The following is a 17512-nucleotide window of genomic DNA, read 5'->3' as shown; positions in this document are numbered from 1 at the left end:
AATTTGTTTTCAGACTTTTGACTTCATTATTCACAATGCTTTGGGCTCAGCCTAACCCTGTAGGGAGAGTCACCACAAGGGGCTAATGTAGACCCTGTTGCTTCTGAGTGTCCAGCCACGTGTCCTTTGACACGAGCCTCCCCTTTCCACTGGCCAAGCAGGAATGAGATTCTGCCTAGCATCTGCTAGACGCTGATGTGTGTTCTATCCTGATGGCCTCCCCCTACTCAAGCCTAACCACAAAGCAGAGCTATGTAAATTCCAGCTCTTACTCAACTTTGGTGGCCTCTAGTAATGTAAGTAGTTTCAAAAGGGCATAGAAACTCTGTCCTGTCTCTCTCAGACACTGCTTATGACAATGTCCGTTCACCCAGAGGCTGAGGCAGTAGGTTCTTTAGCACACTCAGGTGAAGGAGCAGGGGACTTGTGGGGAAGTCCTCCATCTTCACATACTCCTCTGTGACCCATAGCTCTGTGGCCTTACATATCTCTTGATTTTTTTCAGTTGATAACTTTTGCATGATGTACTTGTCTTTCACATCTCTGGCTGCATTCATTTCAGCCAACAGCACTAGCTGTGCCTGTGCAAGCTGCAGAATCCATGTGGACTGTTTAGTTCAAAGTGAAAAGCTGTTCAGTACTATCATGCATTGTATAATTTCATACAAAACATCTATAAAACCATCTTGTCCTTATCTTACAAAAGAAAAATTTACCTTACACTCACAAAATATGCATATAGGATTTCCTTGTCACATACACACCCATACGCATACCCATACACTTACATAAACATATACCCATACATATACATACCCATCACATACCCATATCCATACATAAACATATACATATACCCATACATACATATATGCATCTACATACCCATATAGCCATATGCTTACCCTTACCCATACTCACACATATACATATATGTATATGTATGTATATATGTATATGTATATATACTCATATATACACATACATACATACATATACATATATGTATATATATATATACACCCATACATATACATATATGCCCATATTCATACCCATACATACACATACACACACGTGCACACACACACAGTCATTCTTTTAGAATAAGAAGGCTTCCTAGTTTCCATAATGATTGAGTAATGTCCATCATTCAGACACTTGCAAAGTGGAAACAGAGGGTCCAGATTCAAAGTTATGCTCAGTGAGTCAGAGCCCAGCACAGGCTACCTGAGCTTCTGCCTCAGAATACAAACAAAATAGAAACAGAAACCAATGGAACTCGCAGAAGCCAGGGTGTGCCTTACCTGCAATGAGCTCACAGACACAGGCATTGGCTTTGTGGTCGCTGCATCGCTGGACCAGCCATGTTTTTGTAGTCACTACTTCAGCTGAGTCCTGAGTCCTGATACCCAAATTAAACTGAACGCCTGTGAAACCTTGCTGAAGGTCGAGGGTGCATGGGTGTGAAGAGCTAGCTTTGTTGATCAGGGTCTAGTTTCTTCTTTTGTTTGGCTTGAGTATGATTGGCTTCCATCTGTCTGTCATCTGAGAAGAGTCCAATGCCAGTGGGTGTGACATCTCCTAGAGAAGGTTAAGTTCCCTGGCATGAACTGCATTAAGACACTGAACACCCAGGGCATCCTAGAGATAGGCTTTTATTCACAGGAAATCAGATAGCCATTTGGTGATAAAGTATTTATTCCCCATTACTGTCTTGTTGCCAAGACTACTGCACAAAGCCCATTGCTTAAATGGTGCTACAGTCCCAACAAGACCACATGGACATACTGAAACAAGAAAGTAAAATTTAAAACGTAAATCAACAGTCTGTAGCCAGAATTGTGTGCTGTTTACCGTTTACTGTTGATTGAGGTGACTCTGTCATACTTTGAATCAATAGAATTCTCTCTTCAATCATTCCCTTCCTCTGAGAAACTTTCTTTGCAGCTTAAGGAAAAGAACCTAGCGATGCTGTTATTTTTAAGGCAGTTACGTATGAGCTGATGTTAGCTTTCAGAACTCTTACTTCTCTAAAGCTACGACTTTGAAGCACTTGATTTTATTTAACACTTGATTTCATTTTGATGGTAAAATCTGAAGAAGTCACTGAGAGTCCAGCAATATTGAACAGGGTCTTGGTCCCATTCTATGTAGCTGAGTTCAATAGTATACAAATACAGGCAATTTTATATCAGAGCAGAATCACGGCAGCACTGTGATTACAGCGTGGAGTGCTGAAGGTGTGGGAGAGGTAGAGGCCATCTCCAGGGGTCTTCACAGAGCAGACTGACCTGGAAGGATACCAATCACAAGCAATTTTTACTGACTAGTTCCTAAACTCTAGCACGGAAGAGCTTTTAATTCTCACAGTAAACCCCCTAATTCAAGTCTTCTCTGCCTCCCTCTTTGCAGATGCATGACCTAGTCGTAAGACAGTTATTGTCACAGAGTAACCAGCAAAAGACACATAATGCTACTCCAGCAGTCCATCTTAGAATTCCCATCCCTAGGCATAATATATAGAATGCCCTCTCCTAGCCATAACATATAGAATGCTCACTCCTAGCCATAACACACAGAAGTCTCATACTAAACTATAGGATATAGAATGCCCATCCCTTACCATAACATATAGAATGTCCACTCCTAGTCATAACAAAGAATGCCCATTTCTAACCATACATATTGAATGCCCATCCCTAGCCCCAATATGTAGAATGTCCATTCCCTGCTATAACATATAGAATGTTCACTCCTAGGCATAACATATAGAATGCCCATCCCTACTCTAAACATATAGAATGCCCACTCTCAGCCATAACACACCCTGCTTCCTCTCAGGGGCAAATGAGATGTCAAATACACATGCAAGCAGGGCGAGCAGTTTAGCCACAGTCATGAGGAACAGAATTCTTGGGACTGATTCAAAAATCTAATGTCAGTTACTATGGCCAAACTTGTGTCGATGTGGTGCCAGGGGGCCTTGTGAAGAACAGTAGACTATAAGACTCAAAGAAAGCAAATACAGATGCTTGGAATGCTCAGCCTCTGACCTACAGGACCCAGGGCAAGTGGGAGCAGGCTGAGCTAAGGATTTTGCTACAGATGTACCTAGTGGAGTAAGGATTGAGTGGCACGCATCATTTAAGAATTCGATCATTTATTCAATTCTTCAACACTATTGGTTGGGCTCCTTCTATGTGCCAAAGTGACTCTGAGAGTTGAGGGAATAGCAGGGAATAAGAAATTAGTCCCTGCTTTATTGTACATTAAAATGTAATTGTCAGTGTATACATAAGCAGGTAGCAAACACGTTCCAAAATAAATGATGCCATCATGAAGTGGAATGACCACACCAGAAGACAGGCTACTTTGGAATAGCCATCAGAGGAGAAGAGGCTGAGAAAGCAGCGAATGAAATGAAGTTTTCATGACAGAAGAGCCTGCTGTGGGGGAAGGCAAGGCAGATGTTCTGCAAATAAGGATCTGGGTCCTATGGAAGAAGTGCTGGAGGGCAAGTCAGCAATGTGGAGGCTCCAAGTTGGAGCCAGAAGGGCTTGAAGGTCAGAGGCTTCTATGGAGAGCAGGAGAATATGTTGGAGAGGAGGCAGAATCTGCTGAAGGCAGCCGAGCATTTTCACTGTGTCCCAGATGAACTAGGAACCCACTGGGAGGTTTAAGCAGGCAGATGTCTTAACCTGCTTTATATTTTGAAATGAACACCATGGAAAATATGAGAAGAACGTATCGCTCTGTGACAGGGGTGAAAGCCAAGAGACCAATTAGGAGAAGAACTGCCTAAGTCCTGAGCAAAGATATTCCCTTAATAGACTTGAGATGGGTCGAGCTGGCAGTGTTTGGAGCCAAGCCGAAGAAGCCTTGACTGCAGCTCAGACTGTGGAAGATACTCCAGACTCTGGCTGACATTGGTGCCAGGGACCAAAGCCAAGGAGGTGGCTGGGGATCAGGGCTAGGGAAGGGTGGTTCTGGGCTCCTCAGAGCAGCTCTTCTGAGATTGCAGCTGTGTGGTATGTGCAAGGGCTGGCAGAGGTGATAAGTTGGGGATGGGGGGTGGGGGGGGCAGGGTTGTCAGTACATTTCAGTTGTGAGATCAGTAACTGGGAAGGAAGTCACCTCTTAAACAAACCCAAGTGGAAATTGGGGGAAAGAGGAGGACCAGGGAATGTTGGGGAAATGCACACCTGAGAAACAGATATGTGCAGGCTGTGGGAAGTAGAGTTCTAGATGAATCACACGCCCAGCCTCTGGAGGCCCTTTCCTGGCATTCTGTTATCTAACTGTGAATTAAGATGGTGGCTCTGCACTGATGCAGAATTAATTAAACTGCCGGATGCAAGTGTCCCCACTTACTATCGCAGCCCTGTGGAGGTACCATTTCAGAGTGTTCAGAGTATGTCACATTTATGTAGACCTACTAAGACATTAATGTTCTCAGCTGCCTTTAAGTCAAGATTTAAATATGTGTCACATTAGGCTCCATACTTTTTGTTTATATCCAACCACTAAAAAAAAAAAATGCTGAAAACGTTGGGGTCATCTCTTATTGCACAAATATAAAAACTGAGCCTCAGGTAGAGTGTATCCCCCAGGTTACACGCTGGCAACCATAACCAATGAGGAAGAGAACAAGACTCTGGACTTAGTTCTAACTCAGTCCACCAGTCCTGAGCTCATCCCAAACAAGATGTTATAAAACCGAATCTCGTTGACCTCGCGTTGACATTTCTTGGGATCTATGCTGTGTGACTGAATTTTTGTGTTTTATGACATTTCATGAGCCCAGCACCCCATGTAAAGCTGTGTCTCATTTGTTTTCTAGTGTCGGGACACACACTAATCCAGGCCTGTCTTTGGAGGAAATGAACAGAGGTGCCCAGTATTCAGCTGTTGACAAATATGGTAAGTAACAGACATCAAGGAAATCACTCCTGGGAGGGTGGTGCTCACTCGTGTTGGTAGTGAGGGAGACATTTTTGTATTTTATAATAACCAGAAATGATAGGTAACTTTAAAGTGCTATTTAGACTCTAACTCTGATCTTGAAGTCTTTATAACTCTACAGTCATATTCAAGCTTAATAAAGTGTGTCAATATGAGTGAATTGTGTGAATATGAGTGTACATGATGTATGTGTGAGAGAATGTGTGTGCATGTGTGTAAGGATGCACAAGTGACAGTATTGCATTTGAATGTATGTGAGTTCAAGGGTACATGCATGTGTGTATAAGCAGAATGCACAGAATGTACATGAGCGTCCGTCTGCATGGGAGTGTACGCTGTTTGGAGAGATTGTGAGTGAGTGCAAATCTGTGTGTCATGAAGTCCTAAGAAGATACAAGGTCTTTGTGTAATAATCTCTGGCCCTCCTGGCACGGTAACCCCTTTATCAGGAAGTTCTCACAGTTGCCTGCCCTCGGGAGTGTTCTTCACATGAGCTGAGCACAACAGAGTTTAAAGCAACCCATCCATCCACCCCTTCAAACAGCTGGCAGGGAGGCACAGGAGAGCAGCCTGGGCCAGCCTCACAGGAATGCTCCACAGCAAATTAACACAGCTCTTTGAAATAATTAAAATTTGATGCTGGCCCCTGGAAACCGAGGGAAACACAGAAGCCTTTAACATCAACTGCATTAGGATGTTTGGATAAATTGGGGATTCCTGTAGATAAAATGACATATTTAACATTTCCTCCTAGAAATATCATATCATCTAACCTTAAATACCATCATCTAAGGGTAGGGCCATGATGTCCTTTATTAGCCTTTAAGTCTGAGAGGATCTATATTAGCTTAAATATTAGTCCAATGACCCACTTTTTCGTGGCCACTTTGTTTGAATGCATGGAAGACTGAACACATCAGTTAAACACAGCAGCAGATTTGTTTCTAGAGCTATGTTTCAGGAAAGATGGAGCTGCCTTCTCTGATGTCGGTGGCTCTACACCCTAGAGCACCTACATTATAGGACCCATGCTCTTTGTCCATAACCATGGAAAACCTTGAAGAAATGAAGGGTGTTTGCCCCTGATTCGATGTAAGACAGTGAGCACTGGCCATCTTGAGAAACTTAGGGGAAAGGGTTCTGTTCTCCTAGTGTGTGTTAGCATGCAGACCAGTTCCTGCCACTAGCTGTGCAGAGTAGTTGGTAAGTCCAGGATCCTTCTTTCAACAGATAACACTATGTTTTCTCAGTGCTTCACAGCAGCATACAGGGAAGCCTGTGTGCCGTGGGCCTAGTAGGAAAGCTTTCCATGATGGGTTCAACGTGAAGCTGCTCTTTACCCCAAAGATAATTTAAAAAAAAAAAAAAAAACTTTTAACAAGTTTTTTTTTTTACCAGATTTATTTTATGTGTGCCTTGTTTGCATGCATGTCTATGTATCACATGCAAGTTGGTGCCATGGAGATCAGAACAGGGCATCAGATCCCCTGGAACTGGAGTTTCAGATGTTGGAAACCACCATGTGGGCACTGGGAACTGAACCTGGGTCACCTGCAAGAGTAGCCAGCTCTCTTACCTGCTAGGCATCTCTCCATCCTCCTGAAGATTTCTTCTTAAGGACCCAGAGAGCCAGCCAATATTTCAGAATGGATGTAAGACAGGTACATGTTCCTACTCTGAGCTGAGGACTGTTGGCAGTTGGTGAGTCCTGTAGGTTGGTCATGCTCAGAGAATTCCCCAAAAATGAAGCAGAATAATACTATAGTAATAATGTAAATGTCTGCTTTTCCTCAACATCTCTGTACCAGGCCCAGGTGAATGCATTAGGGTGTTTGGATGGAGTGAGAATTCTTATAAAAAAAGAATACACATTTTCTTATATTTTTGCTTCCTCCTAGAAAGAGCGTTTTGCACACCTGACATTACCCTTTCCTTTCTTTTCTATTTTGATTGTATTTTTCAGTTTTCTTGTTTCAGGCAGTATTTCTCTATGTATTAGCCTCAAACTCACAGAAATCTTCCATTTCCCAGGCTGACTTTACTTGCATTCCCTACAATAGCAACCTTGTGAACTTTCTTCTTTTAGGTGATTTTTAATGAGAATTTCAAGGGCATTTACAATGTATTGGGATCATATTTATTCTCACTCTCCCTGTGCAGATTCTTGCTTCCCCTGTACACACCCTGCTGCTGACTTCAGATCTTTTATTAGTAACCTTATGAATCCCTTTAGTGTAGACCATATGTGAAGGAATGCAGGGTCATCCACTAGAGGAGCATGGCCAACCTACCAGGACTTACCAACTGCCAATAGTCCTCAGCTCAGAGTAGAGAGTTACATACTTGTCTCCCATCCATTCTGAAATATTGACTGCCTTGACTTCACGCAGGCCCTGTGTGGGTTACCATAGCTACCGTGAGTTCATGTATGCTGTGCTGGCTAGTTTTATGTCAACTTGAAGTAATCTAGAGTCATTGGAGAGGAGAGACCCTCAATTGAGAAAATACCTCCATAAGATCAGGCTGTAGGCAAGCCTGTAGGCATTTTCCTAATTAATGATTAATGGGGAAGGGCCCAGCCCACTGTCAGAGTTGCCATTCCTGGGCTAATGGTCCTGGCTGCTGTAAGAACACAGACTGAGCGAGCCACAAAGAGCAAGCCAGTAAGCAGCACCCCTCTATGCCCTCTGCCTCAGCTCTTGCCTCTATGTTCCTGCCGTGTTTTAGTTCCTGTCCTGACTTCCTTTGATGATTAACAGTGATTTGACTTGTTTTTGGTCATGCTGTTTTATCACCACAGTAGGAACCCTAACTAAGCAAACCAACCACCATGGACATTCCCTGCCCAGAGAACACTGCTCTGCTGGACTCCTTTGTTTGCACTGTTTGACCCCTTTCCCATGCTTCTCTCTGAGCCAGAATCCATAGGTTGATCTGTTTGTTCAATAGGCAGAAGTAGAGTATGGAGGTAAAACTGAACATACAGCTCCTCACACTTAACTCCAGATTGCTCCCCATAAGTGGTAAAACACAGAGATGTGTTCAGTCTCTTCCTGGACTCCACAGTCAAATTCTAGCTGAGCTGGTCTTCAGCTTACTAAGTATACAAGCCTTATGTGTCTGCCTTGAAACTGGCAAAGGGACATCAGTGTGAAACACTCACCTCAGGGACCTGCTGACTTGGTCACTCATCCCTGAAGGATGAGTGACATCCATTACTCCCTGTGGGAGCCATACCAACTGTGGGGTTCTCACTGGAGTCAGTGCAGTAAGAAGTGCAAACCTAGCCCAAAACAGTGACACCGTGTATCCACGGCGAGCTTAGTAAAGCCCTGTCCAAGTCCAGAGTGACACTGCAGTTCATCTGGCAAAAGAAATATTTTTACACTACAGTACTGATTCTGCTTTAGTGACCACCAGTTCAGTGAAGTAACCCAGTCACAAAAGAACACACATGGTATACACTCACCGATAAGTGGATATTAGGCAAAAAGCTTGAATAGCCACGATACAATTCACAGACCATATGAAGCTCAAAAAGAAGGAAGACCAAAGTATGGATGCTTCAGTCCTACTTAGAAGGAGGAACAAAATAATCATGGGACGTAGAGGGTAGGAGGAACTTTGGAGGAAGAGAGGAGGGGGGGGGGAAGGGGGCAGGCCCCTGTATCGGAAGACATGGGGTGGAGAACGGTCAGGAAATTGAACAGAGGTATGAAGCAATGGGGCATGGGAACCTGGGGGTAGCCACCAGAAAGTTCCAAAAGCCAGGAAATCAAGAAGCTCCCAGGACCCAACTGGGATTAGATTTGCTGAAATAGGTAGAGAAAACCTGTAGAAATCATATCCAGAGTTTAGGCACTACCCACAATTGAGGGATGGGACCACCCACTCATCTCAAAAATTTTAACCCAGAACTGCTCCTGTCTAAAGGAAATACAGGGACAAAGAATGGAACAGAGACTGAAGGAAAGGCCATACAGAGACTGCCCCACCTGGGGATCCATCCCATCTGCAGACACCAAACCAAGACACATCCACATCTTATGGATGCCAAGAAGCACTTGCTGACAGGAGCCTGGTATAGCTGTCTCCTGAGAGGCTCTGGTAGAGCCTGACCAATATAGATGTGGATGCTCACAGCCAACCATTGGACTGAGCATAGGAACCCCAATGGAAGAGTTAGGGGAAGGTAAAGGGGTTTGCAATCCCATAGGAAAAACAATATAAAGCAACCAGACCCCCCAGAGTTCCCAGAGACTAAACCACCAACCAAAGAGTACACATGGAGGGACCAATGGCTCCAGATGCATATGTAGCAGAGGATGACCTTATCTCGCATCAATGGGAGGGGAGGCCTTTGGTCCTGTCTCCACAGTAGGATCCCCCAGTGTAGGAGAATGCTAGGGTGGTGGGGCAGGAGTGTGTGGGTGGGTGGGGGAGCACCCTCATAGGAACAGGGGGAGGGGTATAGAATAGAAGATTTGCAGATGGTAAACAGAGAAAGGGGATAACATTTGAAATGTAAATCAATAAAATATCCAATAAAATGAAAAACAAAACAAAAAAGTTTTAGTGATGTGGGTCAGCTTGCTCACATATAATATACCTTGCAATGCACACATTCAGGCACATAGGCATGCACACACTTGCAGGTACAACATGCACACACACACACACGTGCATATACAACACATGTGCACATGTTCGACACATGCATACACATGCATACAAACATGCATGCATATGTACATGCATGCACATACACACACGTGTATATACACACACATGTGCACATGTTCAATACATGCACACACATACATATAAACATGTATGCATATGCATATGCACATGTGTGCACATACACACATACACATGAGCAGACTCACTTACATGCACTTATAGGCATGTGTACACACATTGGCCCTCAGTGCTGACCTGGTCCAATCCTGACAGAGGAAATATCCGAGCCCATGCTCAGCAGTACCCCCGTCAGCAGTGTCTCCATGCAGGAGGGTTTCTGATGGCATGCTATCTAAGAGAGTTTGACAGATATTTTTTTCTTTTGAAAGTGAGTATGTCCAAATTCCTGCATGTGGCTACATGGCTTAAAGGTAACACAAATGTCTGTGTTGGCTCTGATAATTGAACTTTCAATGGGGACTAAACAGGAAGCGACTACTGATAAACCACCCATATTTTTTTTAAAACCTGTGTGTGTTTCTGTACCAGAGCGGAGAGAGAGCGGCTCCCTGAGCTCACTTCCTGCCTCACTCTAGAACTAAGAGGTCCATTCATGGAGATCCTCGAGCTGTTGTACCAAGTACCACTGATATTCAGACCTAAGGACTTTACAGGCACTTAAAATTAAGCAGCTAGGGAAACAATGAGGCCACCTTCTCCAGGCTGCTAGCCTTTTTCCATAAGCACCATCTCTACCTTCCCTCTCAGCCCATCCTTTCCTTCAGCCCCTGGTGTTGCCTGCCACTTGTCTCAGGCAAATGACGGCCTTCTAATAGGCACTAGCTATTCTCCCATTTACTAAGACGAAGAAAATTTTAAGCTGACAGATGTCCCAAAGACAGCAAACATTGGAGCCATAATGCGTCTGCCTGGCATGAAACTCGTTCTTCGCCATCACGGCATCGTCCTTCCAGAAACGTGTCCTGCTTTCCTGTAAACCCAGCATACTAACCACCAACCAGCATATTCAAAGCGGACATTAGTCATGGATATCCATCTGGCATCAACTCCATGCTTCCATTTTAAATCTTAGCATCCCCAAGGACTCTGATCCAGTCTTCATTCCCAGGGATCTAGAAGGACAGTCTGGTAGCTGTGTGCAGCACTGGATTCCACTGGTTACAAAAGCAGGGAGAAGTGCTGGAAGGTCAATAAGTAATAACTGAACTTCTTTTCTGATGCAGGCTACGTGTCTGATCCCATGAGCCCGATGCACCTCCACTCCCGCCGGAACAGTGGCAGCTTTGAGGACGGCAACTGACAGGTCTGACATACACCTAAGGGGAGTTTTCCCATCAGACTGACAGCAGTGATTTTATCCATGGCAGGCTCACTTCCAATTATAATGCTCTGCCCTCTGAGGTCTCTTCAAGTCGTCTTGCTTATTCTGCGCTCACGTAATTCCCTTCTACAGGGTAGGCTTTCAATTGCTCAGAGCATGAAGTACCAAGGAGCAGATATAGACCGTGCATGAGGAACTGTTCTTAGTTTGATATTTAAAGTCCTTAATTGCCTGGGGGTGGGGTTCAAGTCTGTGTAGATGGCTGGGCTGATCCTTATGTATTCGTAGACGGAACTATGTGGGCTTGTGTTTGAGCGTCTCCGGTTGGGTTATTTAAAATATGTTCACTGCCTTATCTCCTGTTACCTCTGTTGTTAATTCTATGATTAAAGACTCTGGTGGTCTAGAACATGGTTTCAGATGTATGTGCCGCTTATTCTAACGGGGATTCCACTGAACGGACCTCTTTTCAGACAGACTTATTAAAGCGTGAAGCATGTGGTTAGCTAGCCTGTCTCCTTTGTCTCGGCTGGGCTTTCTTTACCTGAGCAGCCCCTTAGTGTTAGTAACAAGATGTCATTAATGGCATCTGTTATGAAATCAACACACTAACGCCAGACTAGAATTTCATACAGGCATGAAGTATCAGCTAGCTTCAAGAAATGAGAGGCCTGGAATGGAGAGATGGCTCAGTGGGTAAAGGCAATTTGCTCAATCCTAAAAACCTGCATTGATCCTCAGGAACCACACGTCAGAAGAGAGAAGCAACGAACTCTCGCAAGCTGTCCTCTGATCGCCTTACTCCAGCTCTGGCATGTGTATACACATGCACACACTCAATAAATGTCTTAGTCAGGGTTTCTATTCCTGCACAAACATCATGACCAAGAAGCAAGTTGGGGAGGAAAGGGTTTATTCTGCTTACACTTCCATACTGCTGTTCATCACCAAAGGAAGTCAAGACTGGAACTCAAGCAGATCAGAAAGCAGGAGCTGATGCAGAAGCCATGGAGGGATGTTCTTTACTGGCTTCCTTGCTCTGGCTTGCTCAGCCTGCTCTCTTATAGAACCCAAGACTACCAGCCCAGGGATGGTCCCACCCACAAGGGGCCTTTCCCCCTTGCTCACTAATTGAGAAAATGCCCCACAGCTGGATCTCATGGAGGCACTTCCCCAACTGAAGCTCTTTTCTCTGTGATAATTCTAGCTTGTGTCAAGTTGACACACAAAACCAGCCAGTACAATAAATTTTTAAAAATTTAAAAAATTAAATTATAGATCTGCCCTCCATGCCTGTAGTTAAAGCTACAGTGACAGGAATAGCCCCACCACATAAAGGTGCTTTGCCATTAAGAGAGAGACTTGGACACAAGACACTGGAAATGTTGGAATTCTAACGGTAGTTACTGCTTTTGGCCACAGCAAGAGAAATAAAATTGGCCAAGAAAAAAAGGGGGGGGCATATTCTAAATCAAAGTGTGTTTCAAGCTTCACACTGCTTCTGTGTTCCCAGACAGGACAATTCTCTGTTGGGCACTGTGCTTGACACTGCTGTATGCTTACAGGTTGCTGTTAGTCCAGGACACCTCCTATGATAGTTAACTCTTCCTCGTGTAAATTTGACTAATTAATAATATGTCCAGACACCCAGTTAAACAGTAACTCTGGGTGTGTCTGTGAAGGTGATCCAGAGAGAACAATATCTGAGGCACCCTACAAGGTGGCCTGCCCCAGGTGTCTGCCCAGCATCATGCAGTCTACCAGGTCCTGTGTAGAGCTGGGTTGGGGATCTCTCTCCCTGGGCACACATTGGAATCTGCACCCTGGGCTCGCAAGCTCTCAGGCCTTTGATCTGCACATCCAGCTATCTGCTACCAGCAGGACAGCAGATCTTGGAACTTTTCAGCTTCTGCTATTATATGAACAGATACCACTTAAGACATATATACATATAATTCCTAGACACACACACACACACACATATATATATATAATATACAAATATATGTATGCATTGGATACTGAAGGATTACTATCATTTATCACTTATGAATCACTTATTATCAATATTCAAGTATCATTTATCACATATCTCATCATCTATTATCTATACATCCATCTATCCATCGCATATCATCTATACAACTGTCATCTGCCTGTCCTTCTGCTAACCCTCTGTCATCTATCTACCCACATATCTATCTATCGTGTACCTCTCTTTGGTTGTCCTTCTCTAGAGACCCACTAGCTGATACACCTATTTCTAGTCACAACATCTGAAACTGTCTCCAGGCACCATACACGTGTACATGCCAGCACATAGGCAGAGGTGGGTAATAGAGATAAGGACCATCAGTTTAAGACTAGCCTGGACAATATAGCAAGACGCTATTAAAAAAGAGAAGTCTCTTTATATTTCTCAATGTGCCCTGGAGGGCATAGCATTCTATTGAACAAATTGGGGGTTGGAGCTTGCCACTGGGGGGCATCTCTCAGGAGTATTTCTTCCCCCTGAGCTAATGTGGGCTCAGATAAGTCTTCTTGCATAGGTGTGCAGATTGACCCATGGATATCTCAGCAGGCTCTGCTTCCCTACTGCTGTTTGAAATTATATTTCCAGAGAGCAATTTCCATCAGGAAAACAGCAATCCCACCTCTAAAATACCTCGGATTGTCTTTTTCTGTGACCCATGGTTGCAAAATCTCTAGTCCCCATGAGCTCCAATTGGCTTACAGATAACTCAGTGAAAGTCCAAGGGTATAAATTAAAACCCCGGTGCTTCAAGTCGTTTCAATCCCTTTTAAGCCAACGGCCTTTTCATACTCCTACTTGATTATTCCAGAGTGACAGGTACTGAATCTCACCAAGCATGTTCTCAAGAGGCTTTGTAAGAACAGAGCCAAAGATGCACAGGTGACTGCTTGAGCATAAACTGGACAAGGATGCAGGTGGGGCATGGGCCCTGGCTAGGGAGCACCTCTCTTCACAAGTCCTTGCTGGGGCTAGTCTAGGCATCAAGCCAAGAGCTAACCCAAGCTCCTCTTGGGCCTAATCTTTAATGATGTAACTAGAATGAATAAGGAAGACTGGAGAGGCTGATCTTAATACAGTGTATGGACCAGCAATGCATGTGATCAGTATCATGGACACTGTTGGGCTGAAGTGGGGGAGATGAAGTAGGAGTGCGTGTGCCTCCAGATCCCACTGGAGATGTCTTTAGTCGGGAGGAGTGTTGCCTTCTCCTGAATGCCCCTCTTTTTGCAGGGGATTGTCTAGAACAGACCCCAGCTCCTTTTCTTGTCTGCCCTGGGCCAACTCCTCCCCCCTACTGCCTGTCCTATGCCCCTGCTTTCCTCTGCTCTTGTCAAGTGTCTGCAAATAATGAGGCTAATTCGTCTTGATTCCTGAGAAGGAGAAACCTTTCCACGGAGCCATCCTGTGGCTCACAAACCCTCTTCATTACCACACCCTTAATGGAGCCTGAGGCTCATCTTAAAGTGTGTCAGGAACATAAAATTTTTCGGGTATTTTTTTTCTTGCTTGCTGAAAAGTGTCTCCCTAATTGCCTCCCTCTTCTGCTTGTAAAAAAAATGGACTTCTTAGTTCGTGTTTCTGTATGCTTAGCACATTAGATATTTTTCCATGTGCATGCAGCCTTAGCTCACGCCGAAGATGTTCCATTAATTATAATTGTGAGCCATATTACAGCAACGACATGGAGAGCCATTCCAACAGCCTGAGTATTCGGGTTAAATTATTTCCAAAGCTGACATTTCCCCAGGAAAGAGAAGAGTGGGAGCTGTTTGTAAGAAGAAAGGTTAACACTACACAATTCATCTAAAATCAAGAGTTTCTCTATTTTCTCTTCTTAACTCTTTCCCTTCTTCCCTTTCCCCCCTTTCTGGCTTTCCTCTCCCCCTCGCTCATTTCCTCCTCTTTTTCCTCCCTTCTAGTTTTCTCTCTCCTCCCTCCACTTCTTCCTTAGCTTCTCCCTCAGTCTCCCCCTTTCTCCTCTTAATAAACAGCAGCTCTAGAGTCACCTGAACCTTTGGCAATAGGGGTATGATCGAGGGTGAGCCACTGTTTAGCCTCTTTAGTCTCCGGCTTATGATCCCCAGATAATGACTGAGGTTTACTCTTTACTGTTCCTGAAAGGATCTCAAGCTACCAAGTATATGATTAGTTCTGAGGTCGTACGTACTAGCAGATGCCATCAGCTCTGACTATTGTTCTATGGCCAAGCACAGAGGCACTGAAGGTAAGTGTGAGAAAGAATAGCATTGTCTCCTCCTTGTAGAAAAACTATCAATGTCTGTAAAAATAACCCTTCACCATAAAAAGTGAGCTACAGAGCCTACATCTCTGAAGCAAACAAAACCAATGTCTAGTGCCCCGCCCCAGTAGTAATGAGTGATTCTAGATCTGACATAATATCAGAAAAGATTCCAGTCATTTCCAAACACAGAAAACAAATAATCCCTCATAGAGGAGGATGGTAAAGGAAGAGAGAGTGCATGTCCCTGGACAGATGCCTGGGAGGAAACAGAAATGTATTTTCATGTTTTTAAATGTGCTATCTGACTTCATTTTCTACAGTCCTGGAAAGAATAATTTTGAGAATTCATGTTTGGAAAAGCAGAGCTGTGAATTCAAACCTCCTAGGAGAGAACCCAACTTCAGGTCGTATGTGAGAGTACATTTGTACACGTGAGCACAGCGACACACACGCAGAGGCACTAGTGTGGGGGATCAGAGGACAATCTGGGGAGTCAGTCTTCATCTTCCACCTTGTTTGAGACAAGGGCTCCTTGCTGCTCGCCACTGCATGTACCAAATGAGACAGCCAGCTTGTGTCTGGATAGTCTCCTGTCCCAGACTTCTGTCTTAACGGATGCACACTGGAATCAATGATATGTGGATATGTGGATTCTAGGGATTGGATTCGGGTCTTCATACTTGGCAAATGCTTTATGCATTAAGCCATCTCTCCTGTCCCTGTTCCACTGCGATGTCATGGACGGCAGAGCTAGCTCCTGCTCACAGAGCTGGCTCCTGCTCACAGCCCAGAGCTGTGGCAAGAGTAGGCATTGTTGCCTCTCTAGAGCCCAAGGAAAAATGGGAGTGAACACAGAAGTTTCAGAGACCAAAAAAAAAATACATCTTTCCTAATTGCTGTGGCTTATCCTTATAAAGTAAAACAAATAAGAAATTTGCTTTCTCTGTTACAGTTGCAAAAGAACATGGTCTGGCATAACAAGCCATGTTATTTGCTAGGCAGAATGAGAGAGAAATGGCTGACGGAGACAAGCCCCTGCGCATGATGAGCAGCAACAAAGTCAGGAGGCAAAGCCTGCACTTAGGCAGCCAAGCACCTTCACCTTCTGTCTCCTCATTAGCTCTGGGAGGCAGCACAGGGATCTAGTGCAGGCTTTCCCACTGGGGTTTGCCTACTTTCTCTCTTCCTACTTGTCTGCTACTTAGTTACTCAAGCGTGCAGACTGGATATCTCCCCTGATCAATTCAAGCACCAAGAGGGCAAACGTGAGCCATCTGACATTTACAATCCCCTCACTGGGTCTCTGCTCTACTCGGCTGCAGCAGTAGCCGACAGTGGTCCAGGACAGTCAGCTCAATTAGCACTGTGCAGAGCCTGATTGAGAAGCAGAGTTCTTCTCTCCTCAGACACCCTCCCTTTATGAGGCTAACTAGAAATAAAAAGAGCAGGGGTTACATGTTTCTTCCTGAGCCAGAGATTCAAGACCCCACAGCAAGCTGGCCCAGAGGCAGGCTGCTAATTAAATTAGGCCCCTTGCATTAAACCCTGCCACAGGTGCTGAGCCTTCCTGATGGGAACACATTGCAGAAGCATCCCCAGCTTAGCTTTATGTGCGATTAGAGGCTGGAAAAGGATATGATCTCAGGTGTCAGTTTTTTAAGCACTGGTTCCTATGCAGAAGAAAGGCATCTCTGCCGTCTTTAAGGGGAGACTTTAGCTTATTAATTTCAAAAAACTACATCTCTTCTTTTTTTTCCTAGTGAATCAGAAAAGAGTAAGATTGAAACAATAAATCAGGAAAGGGTAACAGGGGAAATAATGATTTGAATATTAGTTAACTTTAAGAGTTTTTCATTTGTTTGTTTAAATTCATGGTCTTAATACCATTTCAAAAGCAGCTCTCAGCAGAAAATATCAGCTGCTTTTAATAATTATGTATTTATTCATTTATGTATTTATCTAGTAATATTGTGTGGGTATGGGCATATATATGTGTGTGTGTGCATATGTATGTGTATATATATATGTATGTATATATGTATATATGCATACCACAGTACACAATTGGAGATCAAAGAACAACTTTAGAAGTCAATTATTGTCTCTGTCATGTGGGCTCAGTCAGGCTCATAGGCTGTCAGCAGAAATCCCACATGCAGTTTTTACACTGGAGCCTACATCTGGATAACTGGGGGACTTAGAGCACCCCCAGAGTTATGGCATCAAGTTGTGAATGAAAATTCCT

General features: G+C 44.1%; 1 protein-coding gene across 3 annotated transcripts in view; it reads left to right on the top strand.

Annotated features, from left to right (window-relative positions):
- Tnni3k (TNNI3 interacting kinase) overlaps nt 1-11405 on the top strand; it is a 269117-nt gene extending 257712 nt beyond the window's left edge. Inside the window, exons 23-24 of one of the 3 annotated variants that reach the window (XR_375539.1) lie at nt 4844-4923; nt 10893-10982. Coding sequence is in view for 1 of the 3 variants with exons in the window: in NM_177066.5 (NP_796040.3) it covers nt 4844-4923; nt 10893-10969 (157 nt within the window). In the remaining 2 variants the exon portion in view is untranslated. Of the gene's footprint in view, nt 1-4843; nt 4924-10892 lie in introns of those variants that run through there. The other 2 variants (NM_177066.5, XM_011240155.1) reach the window with 2 other exon arrangements.
- Nucleotides 11406-17512: the final 6107 nt, after the last annotated feature.

Source organism: Mus musculus, chromosome 3 (assembly GCF_000001635.26).
Source record: "Mus musculus strain C57BL/6J chromosome 3, GRCm38.p6 C57BL/6J".
Lineage (NCBI taxonomy): Eukaryota > Metazoa > Chordata > Mammalia > Rodentia > Muridae > Mus > Mus musculus.
Note: the sequence above shows the minus strand (reverse complement) of the source record. Positions and strands in the feature narration are given on the sequence as shown.